The sequence below is a fragment of the Leucoraja erinacea genome, chromosome 5 (assembly GCF_028641065.1).
Source record: "Leucoraja erinacea ecotype New England chromosome 5, Leri_hhj_1, whole genome shotgun sequence".
In the NCBI taxonomy this organism is placed as follows: domain Eukaryota; kingdom Metazoa; phylum Chordata; class Chondrichthyes; order Rajiformes; family Rajidae; genus Leucoraja; species Leucoraja erinaceus.
This window is the reverse complement of record NC_073381.1, coordinates 95,680,815-95,702,074: the sequence shown is the minus strand read 5'-3', so window position 1 is coordinate 95,702,074 and position 21,260 is coordinate 95,680,815. Positions and strand designations below refer to the sequence as shown.

Below are 21,260 nucleotides of genomic sequence, written 5' to 3'. Positions count from 1 at the left end.
AGAAGAGGGAGTGTCCGGGGTGAGACTGTTCCTTGATTCTGCTGTTGGCCTTGCCGAGGCAGCGTGAAGTGTAGATGGAGTCGGTGGAAGGGAGGTTGGTTTGTGTGATGGTCTGGGCTGCGTCCACAATTCTCTGCAAATTCCTGGGGCCTTGGATGGAGCTGTTCCCAAACCGAGCTGTGATGCATCCCGACAAAATGCTCCCAACCTCCTGTTTTGCAGGTTTTATGTGGATGTGAGGGTGTCTGAAATGAGCTGCCAAGCAGTGGTGGAGGCAGAGACGATAGTGGCCTTCAAGTGGCTTTTAGAAGGGAGGGATATGCGCCGTGTGCATGCAGATGAGCCAACAGCCTCAGTATAACAGGATGAACCTTTAGAATGGAGATGAGGAGGAATGTATTTGGCCAGAGGCTGGTGAATCTGTGGAATAAATTGCCGCAGACAGGGTGTGGAGGTCAAGTTATTGGTTGTTTTTAAAATGGCGAATGATAGGTTCTTGATCACAAATGGGCCAGTCCCACTTGGCTATTTTTTAGGCAACTGCCTGCGACTGTCAGGGTCGTAGCAGGTCACTGAAAAACTGGCGACAACCCACGTCATCCTGGCGACAACCTATGACAGGAGAAGTCGTAGGTTGTCGCCAGTATAGAAGCTGGGATGTAATATTAAAATTGTACAAGGCATTGGTGAGACCAAATCTGGAGTATGGTGTACAATTTTGGTCGCCCAATTATAGGAAGGATGTCAACAAAATAGAGAGAGTACAGAGGAGATTTACTAGAATGTTGCCTGGGTTTCAACAACTAAGTTACAGAGATAGGTTGAATAAGTTAGGTCTTTATTCTCTGGAGCGCAGAAGGTTAAGGGGGGACGATAGAGGTCTTTAAAATGATGAGAGGGATAGACAGAGTTGATGTGGACAAGCTTTTCCCTTTGAGAATAGGGAAGATTCAAACAAGAGGACATGACTTCAGAATTAAGGGACAGAAGTTTAGGGGTGATATGAGGGGGAACTTCTTTACGCAGAGAGTGGTAGCGGTGTGGAATGAGCTTCCAGTGGAAGTGGTGGAGGCAGGTTCATTGGTATCATTTAAAAATAAATTGGATAGGCATATGGATGAGAAGGGAATGGAGGGTTACGGTATGAGTGCAGGCAGGTGGGACTAAGGGGAAAAAAAAGTTGTTCGGCACGGACTTGTAGGGCCGAGATGGCCTGTTTCCGTGCTGTAATTGTTATATGTTATATGGTTATATGGTTAAGTCAAGCTACGCTCATTGGCGTCAAACCCACTGACGCCGAAAATGTCAACATGTTGAAAATTTAGCGTTGACCAGAAAGACGCTAGGACTTTCTGCGCGACTGAGGAGACGGCTCCCGGCGAACATGTGGCAACAAACTGTAGTTGCCTAAAATATCGCCTAAGTGAGACAGGCCTAGATGTCAAAGGTTACGGGGAGAAGGCAGGACAGTGAGATCGAGAGGGAAAAATAGTTTGGATGTAATTGAATGGTGGTACAAACTTGATGGGCCGGATGGACGAATACTGCTCCGATGTTTTATTTGGTTGAGCTAAGCCGCTTGGAATCAGGCCTTTCGGCCCTCCGAATCCATGCTGGCCCTCCATCACCCGTTCACACACGGTCTATGATTTCTCATCCACTCCTTCACACTCGGCAATTGCCACCTATGGTCGTATGAGATTAGTTTTGTTTTCTTTAGATTAGTTTAGAGATACAGTGCAGTAAAAGGCCCTTTGGCCCACTGGGTCCGCGGCGACCCGCAATCCCCGTACATTATACTATCCTACACATTTGGGACAATTTACAATTTTACCAAAGCCATTTAACCTGCATCCTGTATATCTTTGGAGTGTGGGGGGGAACCTGAACACCCGGAGAAAACCCACGCGGTCACAGGGAGAACGTACAAACGTACATACAGCACCCGTCGTCAGGATCTAACCTGGGTCTCCAGCGCTGTAAGGCAATAACCCAATTCTGCACCGCCGTGCCGCCCTTAGCTTGGCATCATGTACGGTACAGACATCGTGGGCCGAAGGGCCTTCTTCCTGTGCTGTACTATTCTATGTCCTATAATCTTCTTGCATTGGACAAACTTGGAGAATATAAAATATCTCCAGTAGCAATTAGAGTCATAGTCATAGAGTGTTACAGCGTGGAAACAGGCCGTTCAGCCCAACTTGCCACACCGGCCAACACGCCCCAGCTACACTAGTCCCACCTTGCATGCGTTTGGTCCCAATCCCTCCAAATTCGTCCTATCCATGTGCCTGTCTAACTGTTTCTTAAACGTCGGGATAGTCTATGCCTCAACTACAGTACCTCCTCTGGCAGCTCGTTCCATGCACCCACCATCCTCTGTGTGAAATGATCATGTCGAAATGTCATAATATTGCTAAATACGGACTTTGCTGGCCAAAGCAGACACTAATATCGTGTGCATAGACAGCTGCAAACCACACAGTGTCATTGAGTCAATGGCATCTTAATATCAGCTGTAGCTGAGGGAAACTAGTGATGAGTAAGTGCAGCTATCGACCGCACGTACAATCTTCCCAACAGGTGGGTCAACCCACGTTTAGTTATGGTGCACTGTCAGACTTTAGAGATACAGCATGGAAACAGGCCCTTCGACCCATCGAGTCTGTGCACACTACTCTAACGCAATCCTACACACACTGGGGACAATTTACAATTTTACCAAAGCCAATTAACCCTACAAACCTGCGCGTTTTTGGGGTGTGGGAGGAAACCGGAGCACCCGGAGAAAACCCACGCGGGTCACGGGGAGAAGGTACAAACTCCGTACAGTCAGGATGGAACCCGGGTCTCTGGCGCTGTATTGCCCCTGTCCCACTTAGGAAACCTGAACGGAAACCTCTGGGGACTTTGCGCCCCACCCAAGGTTTCCGTGCGGTTCCCAGATGGTCCCAGGAGGTTTTTGTCAGTCTCCCTAATGGTCGAAAGTAGTTTCCGCATCTTCTATGTTCCGTTCAGGTCTCCTAAGTGGGACAGGGGCATAAGGCAGCAACTCTCCCCGCTGTGCCACCGTGCTGCCCTGATTTGCTGCATTGATTGGCATGTATCGCGGTTTTCTTGGAACTTGAGCCAAGGCCTTACGAGGAATTTTGGAAATAGGGTTGGAATGTCGGCTAATTTTGTAATCTCCATGTTGATAAAACACTTGTTAAATGATGCTTGACGTGCATGACTCATGTGTTAACACATTGCACACACTCTGAGTCAGAAGGTTAACAGCTCAAATCTCGGCTCGCGGCTTTTCACACCAAGTTTTAATCCGACATTCAGGATCCATTCTGCTGTTCCTTTTTAAATCATCTCATCTAGAAACAAGGAACCTGGTTTACACAAAACGCCATAGAGTGCTGGAGTATCTCTGCGGGTCGGGCAGCATCTCTGCAGAACATGGACAGGTGACATTTTGAATCGGGACCCTTCCTCAGACTGATCAGAAGTGTGATCAGAAACATTACCTATCCATGCTCTGCCTGAACTCCCCAAGTTACTCCAGCACTTTGTGTCCTTGGATTCAAGGAGGTTTATGTAAAAACAAGACCCAGAGTGAGGGAGTAACTCAGCGGGACAGGCAGCATTTCTGGAGAAAAAGAATGGGTGACGTTTCGGGTCGAGATCCTTCTTCAGATTCAGTCAGGGGAGAGGGAGATACAGAGATAAGGAAGAGAAAGGTGTGAGAACGAGACATCAAAGACGATGAGGATCAAGGAAAATGTAGAATAGATCATTGATAGCCAGGAGAAGGTGACAACGAAGCAAAGAGAGATAAAATGTACTCAGGGGGACAGTCAGACTGGTTGTGGAAGGGGAAGGGGGAGGGACGGGTGGAGAGAGGGAAAGCAAGGGTTACTTGAAGTTAGCGAAGTCAATGTTCCTACCATTGCCCAAGTGAAATATGAGATGCTGTTCCTCCAATTCGCTCTGCCAATGGAGGAGGCCCAGGACAGAAAGGCCAGTGTGGGAATGGGAGGGGCAGTTAAAAGTGTTTAGCAACCGGGAGATCAGATAGGTTTTGGCGAACTGTGCGCAGTTGTTTAGCGAAACGATCGGCGAGCCTGCGCTTGGTTTCACGATACTGTCGGGGTCCGCATTTAGAGCAAAGTGAGGGGGGAGGTGTAGGGACATAGGCGTTGATCTTGTGCGGTTGCAAAGGTACCTGGGGAGATTTGTGATTTGGGTGGGAGGACTGAGAGGGTAACCAGGGGGCTGTGCGGAAAGATTGGAAGGTGGTGGAGATGGGAGGATGGGGCAAAATGTCAGAGAGGTACGTGCTGAGGGGAATATGTGTTGCACGCATGCCCAGAGTAGGGGAATGGCCCAATGGTGATGTGATTGGAAGTCACATATGTCAAACGCACAGTGACATTCTTTTACAAACAGTCCAGTCGGGTTCTGCCACACATAAGCACATCCCAGATCAGCAAATTGTACAGAAATAGTCCTCTGATCCCACATTCAAGAGACGCCATGTTTTCGTTCCAAAGTGGTTGCTCTAGTTGTAATGAGCGATGCCTGATCCAGGGAATCCCCGGGCAACTGTGGGCCTCCAGCCGGCCCCTTTCTCGAATGTGCTGGTAGATCTGCGAACCTCCACCTTCTCGTGAACTGTGGATGTGAGGCCCATGCTGGAATGACTGACTGAATGAATACTTTATTGTCACAGGTGACGTTACAGTGCTTGTTTACGCAAGGTATGCCAATAGTTGCCACATAAAGGGCGGGCACCGACAAGGTTACAGAGTACCCCGCGTCAGGTCTACCTTTGTTCTATTCCCTCCTCTCCCCCCACACACCTTTGTCCCCGGCTGCACATCCTATGGCTTCCTCGACTACGTCACCCTCATCGGCCGCTGACCCCAACCAGGGCCCTCATCGACTCCCACAGCATCCCCTCCAGATGCCTCTGCCGACCCACAAGGATCCACTGACCCACCGACTCCACCAACCCACCGACCCACAAGGCCCCACTAGGCCCCACCAACCCACAAGGCCCCACCGACCCACAAGGCCCCACTAGGCCCCACCAATTTAGAAGGGCCCCACCGACCCACAAGGCCCCACTGAGACTAGGCCCCACCAACCCTCTGACCCACTTGGGCCCACCCGGTGACCCACAAGGCCCCACTGACCCACTAGGCCCCACCAACCCATTGACCCACTAGGCCCCACCAACCCACTGACCCACTGACCCCTCCGACCCACAATATGGGAACCACAAGGCCTCAATGACCCACTAGGCCCCACTAGGCCCCACCAACCCACTGACCCACTGACCCCACCGACCCACAAATGCCCACACTGACCCACTAGGCCCCAATGACCCACTAGGCGCCACCAACCCACCGACCCTCAAGGCCCCACCGACCCACAAGGCCCCACTGACCCACAAGGCCCCACTGACCCCACTAGGCCCCACAAGGCCCCACCCACTGCCCCACTAGGCCCCACTGACCCACTAGGCCCCACTGACCCACTAGGCCCCACTGACCCACTAGGCCCCACTGACCCACTAGGCCCCACTGACCCACTAGGCCCCACTGACCCACCAGGCCCCACTGACCCACAAGGCCCCACTGACCCACTAGGCCCCACTGACCCTCTAGGCCCCACCAACCCACTGACCCACAAGGCCCCACTGACCCACTAGGCCCCACCAACCCACCGACCCGTGAGGCCCCACCAACCCACAAGGCCCCACCGACCCACTAGTCCCCACCAACCCACTGACCCATGAGGCCCAAATGACCACACTGTGGTACAGAAGTTGTACTCGTAAAGCAGTTGGGAGGTCATGTTGCAATTGTATTAGACGTTAGTGAGATCGCATTTAGAATATTGTGTTCAGTTCTGGGCACCATGTTATAGGAAAGATATTGTCAAGCTTGAAAGGGTTCAGAAAAGATTTACGATGATGTTGCCAGGACTAGAGGGTGTGAGCTATAGGGAGAGGTTGAGTAGGCTGGGACTCTATTCCATGGAGTGCAGGAGGATGAGGGGTGATCTTATAGAGTTATACAAAATCACGAGGGGAATAGATCGGGTAGATGCACACAGCCTCTTGCCCAGAGTAGGGGAATCGAGGACCAGAGGACATAGGTTTAAGGTGAAGGGGAAAAGATTTAATAGGAATCCGAGGGGTAACTTTTTCACACAGTGGGTGGTGGGTGTATGGAACAAGCTGCCAGAGGAGGTAGTTGAGGCTGGGACTGTCCCAACATTTAAGAAACAGTTAGACAGGTGCATGGATAGGACAGGATTGAAGGGATATGGACCAATTGAGGCAAGTGGGACTAGAGTAGTTGGGACAATGTTGGCCGGTGTGGGCGAGTTGGGCCGAAGGGCCTGTTTCCACACTGTATCATTCTGTGACTCTATCACTTCAAAGACGTGCGGGTTTGTAGGCTAATTGTCTTTGTTAAAATTCTAAATTGTCCCTGGCGTGTGTAGGGTAGTGTTAATGTGCAGGTGGCCACTGGTCATCATGGACTTGGTGGGCCGAAGGGCCTGCTTCCGCGCTGTATGTCCAAGGTAAAGATATGGGCCAAATGCGGGCAGGTGGGGTCCGTGTAGAAGGGACATCTTGGTCGGTATGGACGAGTTGGGCCGAAGGGCCTGTTACTGCCCCCTAGTCCCTAAAGTAAAAATCACAAACTAACTACACACAGATAAGGACATAATAATCAGGCCAATAAAGTCATAATAGTAACTATTCATAGTGCAAAATCAAAGTCCATGGTGCAAATCCAAAGACGTGGTCAGGAAACATGTTCCCGATGTTGGGGGAGTCCAGAACCAGGGGCCACAGTTTAAGAATAAGGAGTAAGCCATTTAGAACAGAGACGAGGAAATACTTTTTCTCACTGAGAGTGGTGAGTCTGTGGAATTCTCTGCCTCAGGGCGGTGGAGGCAGGTTCTCTGGAAGCTTTCAAAAGAGAGCTAGACAGGGCTCTTAAAAATAGCGGAGTCAGGGGATATGGGGAGAAGGCAGGAACGGGGTACTGATTGGGGATGATCAGCCGTGATAACATTGAATGGGGGTGCTGGCTCGAAGGGCTGAATGGCCTACTCCTGCACCTATTGTCTATTGTCTATTGACCCACGAGGGCTCACTGACCCACTAGGCCCCACTGACCCACTAGGCCCCACTGACCCACTAGGCCCCACTGACCCACTAGGCCCCACTGACCACCAGGCCCCACTGATCCCACCAGGCCCCACTAGGCCCCACTGACCACACTAGGCCCCACTGACCCACTAGGCCCCACTGACCCACTGACCCACTAGGCCCCACTGCCCCACTGGGCCCCACTGACCCACTAGGCCCCACTGACCCACTGACCCACCCCCACTGACCCACCAGGCCCCACTGACCCACTAGGCCCCACTGACCCACTAGGCCCCACTGATCCACCAGGCCCCACTGACCCACCAGGCCCCACTGACCCACTAGGCCCCACTGACCCACTAGGCCCCACTGACCCACTAGGCCCCACTGACCCACTAGGCCCCACTGACCCACTAGGCCCCACTGACCCACCAGGCCCCACTGACCCACTAGGCCCCACTGACCCACTAGGCCCCACTGACCCACTGACCCACTGACCCACTAGGCCCCACTGACCCACTAGGCCCCACTAGGCCCCACTGACCCACCAGGCCCCACTGACCCACTAGGCCCCACTGACCCACTAGGCCCCACTGACCCACTGACCCACTGACCCACTAGGCCCCACTGACCCACTAGGCCCCACTGACCTGCGAGGCTCCACCGCCCAACTTCTCTGTGGCATCCCGGGAGGCGTGGGGTTTCAGAGGTCGAGGTGACAAAATGTTTAGCGGGGAGACCATGGGAAGGATTGTGGTGGCATCAAAGTCGATCTCCCCGGACAAGAGATTATTCATAGTTCAACGATTCTTTACTGTTGTAATCGTACAGCACGGAAACAGGCACTCCAACCAGCTTACCCAATTCCCAGCTACATTAGTCCCACATGCCTGCATTTGGCCCATATCCCTCTAAACCTGACCTATCCATGTACCTGTTCAAATGCCTTTAAAATATTGTTATGCAGTCGTACCTGCCTGAACCACTTCCTCGGGAACCACGTTCCATACACCCACCACCCGCACATGTACAGTGACAATCTCATTTTTACATACAACTCAAATCAAGGCCAGTCTATTGTCACGTACCAAATAAGGTACAGTGAAATTCCATTCAGTTTCATTTAATTACCCCCGATACCATCTTTACTTTGTCTTTTGTCGTTTCCAGGTTATAAAACAACTTGGCCAAGATGACGGGCAGGTCTACACTATTCATGTCGTGGAAACTAATGTTGCGTACAAGGTACAAGTGGCTGCATTCACCAAAACGGGAGTTGGGCCGTACAGCAAACCACTGCATGTGTTCATTGCAAATCATGGTAAATACTGCTGTGTGTGGCGTCAAATAGCAATGTTGTGGAATTCAGGCGTAGGAGAGGAACATAGGTTCAAGGTGAAGGGGAAAAGATTTAATAGAAATCTGAGGGGTAACATTTTCACACAGAGGGTGGTGGGTGTATTGAACAAGCTGCCAGAGGAGGTAGTAGAGGCTGGGATTATTCCAAAGTTTAAGAAACAGTTCGACAGGCACATGGATAGGACAGGTTTGGAGGGATATGGACCAAGCGCAGGCAGGTGGGACTAGTGTAGCTGGGACATGTTGGTCGGTGTGGGCAAGTTGGGCCGAAGGGCCTGTTTCACACTGTATCAATCCATGATACTATGAGAGGGACAAATACAGGGGATTAAGTGTGTCATACCTGACCTTCTTTGAGTTAATTGAGATTGGATCAATTCTGATTTTCAACTATTCTTATAACATCTTTTTAGTTTAGTTTTCAGTTTAGAGATACAGCGCGGAAACAGGCCCTTTGGCCCGCCGGGACCGCGCCGACCAGCGATCCCCGTGCATTAACACTATCCGACACCCTCTAGGGACAGTTTTTACATTCACCATGCCAATTAACCTACAAACCTGCACGCCTTTGGAGTGTGGGAGGAAACCGAAGATCTCGGGAAAAACCCACGCAGATGACGGGGAGAACGTACAAACTCCGTACAGACAGCACCCGTAGTCGGGGTGGAACCCGGGTCTCCGGCGCTGCATTCGCTGTAAGGCAGCAACTCTACCGCTGCGCCACCGTGACTGCCCTGGGCCTCCTCCACTGTCAGAGTGAGACCACACACAAACTGGAGGAACAGGACCTCATATTTCACGGGTAGATTACAACACAACGGCATGAACATTGAATGTTCCAATTTTAGGTATTCTCTGACTACCATCCCCCTCAACCTCCTTTTCCTCCCCCATCCCCCTCTCCCCTCCCGTTTCTCCCCTCACCCCTCCTCTGCTCCATTTAGACTCCCACATTGCTTTCCCCTCCAACCCCCTCCTTGCTCCATCTGGCTTCACAATACGCAAGTCTTCAAACCTCACACACCATCTCCCCTTATCTCTGGCATTTGATCCAACTACCTTCCTATCAAAAACCTCCTTAGCATGTCCATCTGTTATGTGCCATGCATTGTCCTGCCACACCCCAGCATAGCACGGTGGCGCAGCGGTAGATTTGCTGCCGCGCAGTGCCAGAGACCCGGGTTTCATCCTGACTACAGGTGCTGTCTGTACGGAGTTTGTACGTTCTCCCCGTGACCTGCGTGAGTTTTCTCCGGGTGCTCCGGTTTCCTCCCACACTCTAAAGACGTGCAGGTTTGTAGGTCAACTAGCTTTGGTAAATTGTTCCCAGGGTATAGGGTAGGGTGGAACCAGTGTACGGGTGAATGCTGGTCGGCGCAGACTCCAAACTAAATACTGCAGATGGACACAAAAAGCTGGAGTGACTCAGCGGGACAGTCAGCATCTCTGGGTAGAAGGAATGGGTGACGTTTCGGGTCGAGACCCTCCTTCAGACACTGCACGGAAATAATCGTGTCTGAAGAAGGGTCTCGACCCGATACGTCACCTGTTCCGTTTCTCCAGAGATGCCGCCTGTCCCGCTGAGTTACTCCAGCATTTTGGTGTCTACCTTCGTAATACTCCAAGCGTGGCCTAACCACAGTCCTACAGAGCTGCATCACTTGTCTGATGAACATGGCTTGCTGAATGAACGCTACCCTTGTGGGATGATGGTAGATAAATAATCCGTGTTGAATCCGAAGCTACTTTCCTCCACTTTGTTTGATTGTAGATGAGAATGTTCTGCCATTCTCCACTGCTACAGCCGCTGGTGACCGTAACGATGATCATTCGATGACCGTCCTGATTGGAATAATTTGCGTCAGCGGCATAATTATTTTTGCCGCAATCTTCTACGCCGCGGTCAAAAGACGAGAGAAGGAGACACGCTTTGGGTTCGTATCTTTGCTTAAATACGCCATTTATTTTGCTTAACTTCATTTCTGAAAATTGTTTGTGGTGGAGAGAATTTAATTATTTGTAAGAAATCTGGGTCACAAGGAACTGCAGATGCTGGTCGACCAAAAAACTACACAATGTGCTGGAGTAACTTGGCAGTAGCTGGTAGTGCGGCACTGTGGCGCAGCGGTAGAATTGCTGCCTCACAGCGCCAGAGACCCAGGTTTGATCCTGACTACGGGTGCTGTCTGTACGGAGTTTGCACGTTCTCCCCGTGACTGCGATGACTCCAGAACAAGGGGTCACAGTTTAAGGATGAGGGGGAAATCTTTTAGGACCGAGATGAGAAAAATATTTTTCACACAGAGAGTGGTGAACCTGTGGAATTCTCTGCCACAGAAGGTAGTTGAGGCCAGTTCATTGGCTATATTTAAGATGAAGTTAGATGTGGCTCTTGTGGCTAAAGGGATCAGGGGGTATGGAGAGAAGGCAGGTACAGGATACTGAGTTGGATGATCAGCCATGATCATGTTGAATGGCGGTGCAGGCTCGATGGGCCGAATGGCCCACTCCTGCACCTATTTTCTATGTTCTGTGTTTCTATGATTTTCTCTGGGTGTTTCGGTTTCCTCTCACATTATAAAGACGTGTTGGTTTGGAGGTTAATTTGGCTTCGACAAAAATAGTAAATTGTAGGGCCTGTTTTCACGCTGTATCTCTAATCTAAACTCAGTGGGTCAGGCTGCATCTCTGGAGAACATGGATAGGTGACGTTTCGAGTTGGGACCCCTCTTCATATAGATAATTTTGAAGAAGTGTCCCGACCCGAAACGTCACCTATCCATGTTCTCCAGAGATGTTGCCTGACCCGCGGAGTTACTCCAGTACATTATCTCTTTATTTTTGATTAAAAACTGGAGCGATTGAATGGACCAGGGTTTACTGTGTGTAATCTTGTAACATAGCAATTCTTATATCAATTTTGAATATTCAATAGACATAGAAACATAGAAACATAGAAACTAGGTGCAGGAGTAGGCCATTCGGCCCTTCGAGCCTGCACTGCCATTCAATATGATCATGGCTGATCATCCAACTCAGTATCCCGTACCTGCCTTCTCTCCATACCCCCTGATCCCCTTAGCCACAAGGGCCACATCTAACTCCCTCTTAAATATAGCCAATGAACTGGCCTCGACTACCCTCTGCGGCAGAGAGTTTCAGAGATTCATCACTCTCTGTGTGAAAAAGCTTCTTCTCATCTCGGTTTTAAAGGATTTCCCCCTTATCCTTAAGCTGTGACCCCTTGTCCTGGACTTCCCCAACATCGGGAGCAATCTTCCTGCATCTAGCCTGTCCAACCCCTTAAGAATTTTGTAAGTTTCTATAAGATCCCCTCTCATCTCCTAAATTCTAGAGCAGTATAAACCAAGTCTATCCAGTCTTTCTCAGATTTCCTGACACCCAAATCAGTCTGTGACCTTCTCTGCACTCCCTCTATGGCAAAAATGTCCTTCCTCAGGTTTGGAGACCAAGACCCTGTACACAATACTCCAGGTGTGGTCTCACCAAGACCCTGTACAACTGCAGTAGAACCTCCCTGCTCCTATACTCAAATCCTTTTGCTATGAAAGCTAACATACCATTCGCTTTCTTCACTTCACTTCACTAGAAAATAGACAATAGATGCCGCAGTAGGCTATTCTTGCCCGTCGAGCATTCAATGTGATCATGGCTGATCTTCCACAATCAGTACCCCGTTCCTTCCTTCTCCCCATATCCCCTGACTCCGCTATTTTTAAGAGCCCTATCCAACTCTCTCTTGAAAGCATCCAGAGAACTTGCCTCCACCGCCCTCTGAGGCAGAGAATTCCACAGACTCACCACTCTCTGGGAGAAAAAATGTTTCCTCGCCTCCGTTCTAAATGGCTTACCCCTTATTCTTAAACTGTGGCCCCTGGTTCTGGACTCCCCCAACATTGGGAACATGTTTCCTGCCTCCAGCGTGTCCAAACCCTGAACAATCTTATATGTTTCAATGAGATCCCCCTCATCCTTCTAAACTCCAGAGTGTACAAGCCCAGCTGCTCCATTCTCTCAGCATATGTCATAAAACTATATATTCCAATTATTTTGAGATTAATATGCATAGAGTTGTAGTCATACAGCACGTACACAGGCCCTTCGACCAATTAATCCATGCCAACCAGACTGCCCCATCGAACCTAGTTCCATTTGCCTATTTCATTGTTTAAGTGTTTAATTGATGAATGAGCGTCTGTGGATTGTGGGTGAAATAGCATAGTACGGTACGGTGGCATGGTGATAGAGCTACTGCCTTACACTGTCAGAAACCCCGATTCGATCCTGACTACGGGCGCTGTCTGTACAGAGTTTGTACCTTCTCCCCGTGACCTACGTGGGTTTTCTCCGAGATCTTCGGTTTCCTCCCACACTTCAAAGACGTACAGGTTTGTAGGTTAATTGGCTTAGTGTAAGTGTAAAATTGTCCCCGGTGTGTGTAAGGTAGTGTTAATGTGCGGGGATTGCAGGTTGGCACGGACTCGGTGGGCTGAAGGGCCTGTGTCCACGCTGTATCTCTTCACTAAACGAAACAAAACAGAGGTCAAATGACTTAGAAGTTAGAATTTTGTAAGACTCCAAACACTGTTCTTGACAGAGAGAGCAAATCAACCTCACTTGGAAAGCTTGGAGCAATGGTTGCATAGAAATTAAAGACATTTCTGTTCTTGAGCCAACAAGAGTCTGGTGGCCTGAATGGGCCTCCCTCTCTGCTGCAAACCTTTCAGTGTAGTTTAGTTTATTGTCACGTGTACCGAGGTACAGTGAAAAGCTTCAGTTGCGTACTAACCAGTCAGCAGAAAGACAATACACGATTACAATCAGGCCGTCCACAGTGCACAGATACAGGACAAAGGGACTAACGTGAATACGGTTCAGTGCAAGGTAAAGCCCTGTCTATATTTATGTTCAGACGCCAAATGTGAGGTTATCTATTTTGGTGGCAAAAACGGGAAAGCAGACTATTATCTAAATGGTGGCCGATTGGGAAAGGGGGAGATGCAGCGAGACCTGGGTGTCATGGTACACCAGTCATTGAAAGTAGGCATGCAGGTGCAGCAGGCAGTAAAGAAAGTGAATGGTATGTTAGCTTTCATTGCAAAAGGATTTGAGTATAGGAGCAGGGAGGTTCTACTGCAGTTGTACAGGGTCTTGGTGAGACCACACCTGGAGTATTGCGTACAGTTTTGGTCTCCAAATCTGGAAGGAAGGACATTATTGCCATAGAGGGAGTGCAGAGACGGTTCACCAGACTGATTCCTGGGATGTCAGGACTGTCTTATGAAGAAAGACTGGATAGACTTGGTTTATACTCTCTAGAATTTAGGAGATTGAGAGGGGATCTTATAGAAACTTACAAAATTCTTAAGGGGTTGGACAGGCTAGATGCAGGAGATTGTTCCCGATGTTAGGGAAGTCCAGGACAAGGGGTCCCAGCTTAAGGATAAGGGGGAAATCCTTTAAAACCGAGATGAGAAGAACATTTTTCACACAGAGAGTGGTGAATCTCTGGAACTCTCTGCCACAGAGGGTAGTTGAGGCCAGTTCATTGGCTATATTTAAGAGGGAGTTAGATGTGGCCCTTGTGGCTAAGGGGGTCAGGGGGTATGGAGAGAAGGCAGGTACGGGATACTGAGTTGGATGATCAGCCATGATCATATTGAATGGCGGTGCAGGCTCGAAGGGCCGAATGGCCTACTCCTGCACCTAATTTCTATGTTTCTATGTTTTTATGAGTGTCGGACAGTGCAGAAAGTTGTCAAAATATAAGCAGGATGTAGCTAAGTTACTGATATGGGCAGAGAACTAGCAGACAGGGTTTCATCCAGGCAAGGGTGAACTGTTGCATTAGGTAGAGTAGACTGTCAGAAGCTTTTTTCCAGGTTTCCAAACTGAAATACAACGGGGCATATCTATTTTAGTATAAAGATACAGCGCGGAAACAGGCCCTTCGGCCCACCGGGTCCGTGCCGACCAGCGATCCCCGCACATTTACACCACCCCACACCAGGGACAATTTACACTTATACCAAGCCAGTCAAGCTACAAACCAGTACGTCTGCCACTCTGTCAAGAACTTGCCCCACACATCACCCTTCAACTTTAAAGCTACCTACTCGGCACGGTTGCGCAGCGGTAGAGTTGCTGCCTTACAGCGGCGGAGACCCGTGTTCCATCTCTGTACGGAGTTAGTACACTCTCTCCGTGACCTGCGTGGGTTTTCTTGGAGATCTTCGGTTATTGCTGAGCCGTGTGGGCTGGGTGGGCTGAAGGGCCTGTTTCCACGCTGTATCTAGACTAAATGAAACAAAACGAAAGAGATTACAACAAAGGCCTTCCTCCACCTATATTGTGCTTGGTTGGCTTGTGTGCTGGAGAAAGGGTTTTCTGCAGGATAGCCTGATCAGGATTTCCTTCCAGTTTGATATCCGGTTACGCCTTCTGACTCTCTCCCTGCCAAGTGGTTTAGGAATTTCTACTTCGAGCTGAACTGCAGCAGCAAATCCAACTTTTTTTTCTGCTGCAATATCAGGTTAACTCATTTAAGAGCCCTATCTAGCTCTCCCTTGAAAGCATCCAGAGAACCTGCCTCCACTGCCCTCTGAGGCAGAGAATTCCACCATCCATCACATGGTGAGACAGTGCATTAATTAGAACTCTTGCTAGAACTGTTTGGTTGGTGATTGTAAGGTACAAATTAGATAACAGAATAGCTCATGTTCATCAGACATAGGACCGGAATTAGGCCATTCGGCCCATCAAGTCTACTCTGCCATTCAATCATGCCTGATCTATCCCTCTCCCATTCTCCTGCCTTCTCTCCATATCCTTTGACACCCGTACTAATCAAGAATCTGTCTATCGCTGCTGTGAAAACATCCATTAACTTGGCCTCCACAGCCGTCTGTGGCAATGAATTCCACAGATTCACCACCCTCTGGCTAAAGACATTCCTCCTCATCTCCCTTCTAAAGGTAGGTTCGTTTATTCTGAGGATGGTCAGTGGGACCCCTGCATCTCAGCAGCTAATTATAAAACAGACCAGAGCAACTGATTGAGATTTATTCACAAGCACCTAGCTAGCTCACAGAAGGACAGGGCACAGTGAGTCATGCCAGCAATTCCCAGTGCCAGCTTGGGGAACCATCCCCAGCTTCCCGATCGGCATGTTACTTGATACTGACTTTAGACGTTGGAGATACAATCTGGAGACAGGCCCTTCGGCCCACCAGGTCTGTGCCAACCAGCAATCACCCCGTACACCAGCACCATCTTATACGCTAGGGACAATGTAACAATTTTACTGAAGCCAATTATCCTACAAACCTGCACGTCTTTGGAGTGTGGGAAGAAACCAGAGCACCCGGAGAAAACCCACACGGTCACGGGGAGAACGTGCAAACTCCGTACAGACAGCACCCGTGGCCAGGGGTCTTTGGCGCTGTAGGACGGCAACTTTACCGCTGCTCCACCATGCGTTAATCAGTTTCTGGTTCAACCTCCCCATCTCTACTTGCTCACGCTCCTAGTTAATTTTGGAATGGCACGAATTAATTCTTCTCCAGCAGCAAGTTTATATAGTAATTGTTACCTTGTTGCCTTTTGTCGGTGCTCAATGATAGACATTCCCTCTGTTCCCTCCCCACCCCTTCTGCAACTTAAAGCACGTTTGAAAGGTTAAAGTTGGCCACATGTTTAAACTTCAAACCACGGATGTTGACTGGCTGAACAATTTTTTTCCCTAAGGCTTTAGACTTTACCACGGTGGCGCAGCGGTAGAGTTGCTGCCTTCAAGTGCCAGATACCAGGGTTCGATCCTGACTACGGGTGCTGTCTGCCTGGAGTTTGTACGTTCTCCCCGTGACCACGTGGCTTTTCTCCGGGTTCTCTGGTTTCCTCCCACACGCCAAAGATGTGCAGGATTGCAGGCTAATTGCCTGGTGTGAATTAGATTGGTGTGTAGGATAGAACTACCGTCCAGGATATAGTTGGTCGGCACAGACTCGTTGGGCCGAAGGGTCTGTTTCCACACTGTATTTCGAAAACTACAAACTAAAAACTAAAATCTTTACTTTAGAATTGAGAGATACAGTGCAGAAACAGGCCCTTCGGCCCACCATGCCCACACCGACTAGCGATCTCCCAATATGCTGGCACTGCCTTACACACTAGGGACAATTTTACTGAAGCCAATTAATCTACAAACTTGTACGTCTTTGGAGTGTGGGATGAAATCTGAGCATCCGGGGAAGTACTCCAGCACTCCAGACAAATAATCTGTCCAAAACAAGTGAGTGTCCGCTTTAGTGTAGTGAGAGTCACGGGGAGATTGTAGAAACTCCGTACAGACAGCACCCGTAGTCAGAATCAAATCCTGATTTGGAGATACAGCGTGGAACCAGGCCCTTTGGCCCACCGGGTCCACACCGACCAGCGATCACCCTGTACACTAACACGATCCTACACCCTAGGGATAATTTTTACAGAAACCAATTACCTACAAACCTGCATGTTTTTGGAGTGTGGGAGGAAACCAGAGCACCTGGAGAAAACCCACGCGGTCACAGGGAGATCGTACAAACTCTGTACAGACGGCGCCCGTAGTCAGGATCCAACCCGGGTCTCTGTCGCTGTGAGGCAGCAACTCTACCGCTGCGCCACCGTGCTGCCCCATCTACATTGCTGATACACAAGGTCTGTCATAGCATTAAGTTCACAATCTCAAACAAGGTTGCGAAGGAGAGGAAAGCACTCGGTAGCTTTGAGCAAATGGTCCTGTACAAATGTGCCTGTAAAATTCCATCTAATATTGTTTGATTTTATATTTTCAGAATATATCATGAATATTTAATTATTATACCCCTCATAAATTTCCCGTCCAGTACAACTAAATTGAACAAACTGTCCACTACAGCTGATATTTTTGTCATTTTAATGAGATATGTTTAGTTTGTGACAAAAAGCCTTTTATTTCTCAAAAAAGAAAAGATGGACACAAAATGCTGGAGTAACTCAGCGGGACAGGCAGCATCTCTGGAGGGAAGGAATGGGTGACGTTTCAGGTCGAGACCCTTCTTCAGACTGCGAGTCAGGGGAAAGGGAAACGAGAGATATAGACGGTGATGTAGAGAGATGTAGAACAAACGAATGATAGATATGCAAAAAAGTAACGATGATAAAGGAAACAGGCCATTGTTAGCTGTTTGCTAGGTGAGAACAAGAAGCTGGTGCAACTTGGGTGGGGGAGGGATGGAGAGAGAGGGAATGCCAGTTACTTAAAGTTAGAGAAATCAATATTCATGCCACTGGGCTGCAATACAAGTGTTTGTTTCTGCGGATGTTTGACGAGAGAATATTGATTTAACAGAGGACAAATTCTCCACATAAAGCTGCTGACAGGTACAAGTTGTCCGGGGTTACGAACGCCTGACTTACAGATACTATCACACACGACCCTGCTAGTTAAATCCAAAAGCCAAGCACACCTAGCCTAGTTCAGTTTAGTTTATTGTCACGTGTACCGAGGTACAGTGAAAAGCTTTTTTGTTGCGGGCTGTCCAGTCAGCAGAAAGACAATACACGATTACAATCCAGCCGCCCACAGTGCACAGATACAGGATAAAGAGAATCATGTTTAGTGCAAGATAAAGGCCAGAAATGTCTGATTAAAAGTAGTCCGAGGGTCTCCAATGAGGTAGATGGGAGGTCAGGACCGCTCTCCAGTTGGTGATAGGATGCCTTCAGTTTGTTCCAAAAAGAGTTTAGGTTTTTTCACTTTCCTTAAAATATATCAGTAGCTTTTGAGTTGCATTAACCGTGTAACACTGTGCGTTTGATCGTGTTATTTTGCATTTCACAAATTGTGTTTTGTTGCTCATTAAGGAACGTATTTAGCGATGGAGATGACACAGAGCCGACTGTTCACTACACCGTGAAGAAAACCTATCTCCGACGCACGTTTGACCTAACACGTAAGATCGATATTTCCCATCTTGGACAGAGTTGTGTGGCTGTAAAGCAGCTCCATCACGGCCAATGAAGTTACTGCCCCACAGCGCCAGAGACCCGGCTTCCATTCTCACCTTGTGTACACTCTGCGTGGAGTTTGCATGTTCTCCCCGTGACCGGGTGGGTTTCCTCCGGGTGCTCCGGTTTCTTCCCACATCCCAAAGATGTACAGGTTTGTAGGTTCATTGGCCTCTGTAAAATTGCCCCTGGCGTGTGGGATAGAATTATTGTAGGGGGGTGATCGCTGGTCGGCGCAGACTAAACTAAACCTCACTACAGGTTCCAGAAGTGGTTCCAGAAGAGCTCTGTACACACATAGCAAGCCCCCCTTGCTCAGCTGAAAGCCAAGCAGTAACTTCAAGAGTTGGATAGAGCTCTAGGGGCTAGTGGAGTCAAGGAATATGGGGGGAAGGCAGGCACGGGTTATTGATTGGGGACGATTAGCCATGATCACAATGAATGGCGGTGCTGGCTCAAAGGGCTGAATGGCCTCCTCCTGCACCTGTTTTCTATGTTTCTATGTTTTAAGAAAGGCACGTTGAAAAGGCATAGAACAGGTCTAGTTTAGTTTAGTTTAGATACACTGCGCGGGAACAGGCCCATCAGCCCACCGAGTCCACGCCGACCAGCGACCCCCGCACACTAACACTAACCTACACACACCAGGGACCATTTACAATTTTACCAAGGCAATCAACCTACATTCCCAGTGTGTGGGATGGAATTCCCGGTCCGTGGGGATGGAATTCCCGGTGTGCGGTGATAGAAACATAGAAACATAGAAATTAGGTGCAGGAGTAGGCCATTCGGCCCTTCGAGCCTGCACCGCCATTCAATATGATCATGGCTGATCATCCAACTCAGTATCCCGTACCTGCCTTCTCTCCATACCCTCTGATCCCCTTAGCCACAAGGGCCACATCTAACTCCCTCTTAAATATAGCCAATGAACTGGCCTCAACTACCCTCTGTGGCAGAGAGTTCCAGAGATTTACCACTCTCTGTGTGAAAAAAGTTCTTCTCATCTCGGTTTTAAAGGATTTCCCCCTTATCCTTAAGCTGTGACCCCTTGTCCTGGATTTCCCTAACATCGGGAACAATCTTCCTGCATCTGGCCTGTCCAACGCCTTAAGAATTTTGTAAGTTTCTATAAGATCCCCTCTCAATCTCCTAAACTCTAGAGAGTATAAACCAAGTCTATCCAGTCTTTCTTCATAAGACAGTCCTGACATCCCAGGAATCAGTCTGGTGAACCGTCTCTGCACTCCCTCTATGGCAATAATGTCCTTCCTCAGATTTGGAGACCGAAACTGTACGCATTACTCCAGGTGTGGTCTCACCAAGACCCTGTAAGTGATGGTTCCTGGTCCGTGGTGGTCCGTGGTGGGCGTGCCGCGTTTGCCGGGACTGTCCTGGTGGGCTGCTGAAGGGGGATGGGTAGATTTGGTCACTCACATGGAGACCATCTCCAGAGAGCCGGCAGTTGACGGTGGCCTGATACGATCCAATAACGTGAGTTCCAACATCAACACTTGTTCCCACAGTGGATCACCTGGGAATCCGGGAAGAGTTGAAAGACAAGCTGCAGGATGTGATGACTGACAGGACTCTGCTGGTTCTGGGCAAGGTTCTAGGAGAAGGTGAGCTATGAAACCGAGCCAGCAAACGTGTGCTCACACACTCACACACACGCATGTAGCACACTGAAACACACACACACACACACACACACACACACATACATATACACACACACACACATACACACACACACACACACACACACACACACACACACACACACACACACACACACACACACACACACACACACACACACACGTAGCACTGAAGCACACTCACACACACGCATGTAGCACTGAAGCACACACACACACACACACGCACGCACACACACACGCACACACACACACACACACACACATGTAGCACACTGAAACACACACACACACACGTAGCACTGAAGCACACACACACACACACGCATGTAGCACTGAAGCACACACACACACATGTAGCATTGAAGCACACACACACACACACATGTAGCACACTGAAGCACACACTCACACACACGCGCACACACACACACACACACACACACACACACACGCATGTAGCACACTGAAGCACACACACACACACGCATTGAAGCACACACACATGTAGCACACTGAAGCACACACATACACAGACACGCACACACTGAAACTGGGACACACATCGCTGTTGCACAGACACATGTAGCACACACACATGCACGTACACTGGGGCGCACTCTCTGTAGCACACACACACACACACACACACACACACTGAAGCACACACACACACTGACACACACACAAGCACACACACTGACACTGACACACACACACTGAAGCACACACACACACACACACACACACACACACACACACTGAAGCACACACACACACACACACACACACACTGAAGCACACACACACACACACACACACACACACTGAAGCACACACACACACACACACACACACACACACACACACACACAAGCACACACACACACACACACACACACACACACACAGAACACACACACACACACACACACACACACACACACACACACACACACACACACACACACACACACACACACACACACACACACACACACACACACACACACACACACACACACACACAC

General features: G+C 49.3%; 1 protein-coding gene across 2 annotated transcripts in view; it reads left to right on the top strand.

Annotated features, from left to right (window-relative positions):
• mertka (c-mer proto-oncogene tyrosine kinase a) overlaps nucleotides 1-21,260 on the top strand; it is a 158,996-nt gene that overhangs the window by 108,653 nt on the left and 29,083 nt on the right. The window contains exons 9-12 of one of the 2 annotated variants that reach the window (XM_055636313.1): nucleotides 8,333-8,483; nucleotides 10,326-10,455; nucleotides 18,425-18,513; nucleotides 20,095-20,190. In XM_055636313.1, coding sequence (XP_055492288.1) covers nucleotides 8,333-8,483; nucleotides 10,326-10,455; nucleotides 18,425-18,513; nucleotides 20,095-20,190 — 466 coding nt within the window. Of the gene's footprint in view, nucleotides 1-8,332; nucleotides 8,484-10,292; nucleotides 10,456-18,424; nucleotides 18,514-20,094; nucleotides 20,191-21,260 lie in introns of both variants that reach the window. The other variant, XM_055636311.1, reaches the window with a different exon arrangement.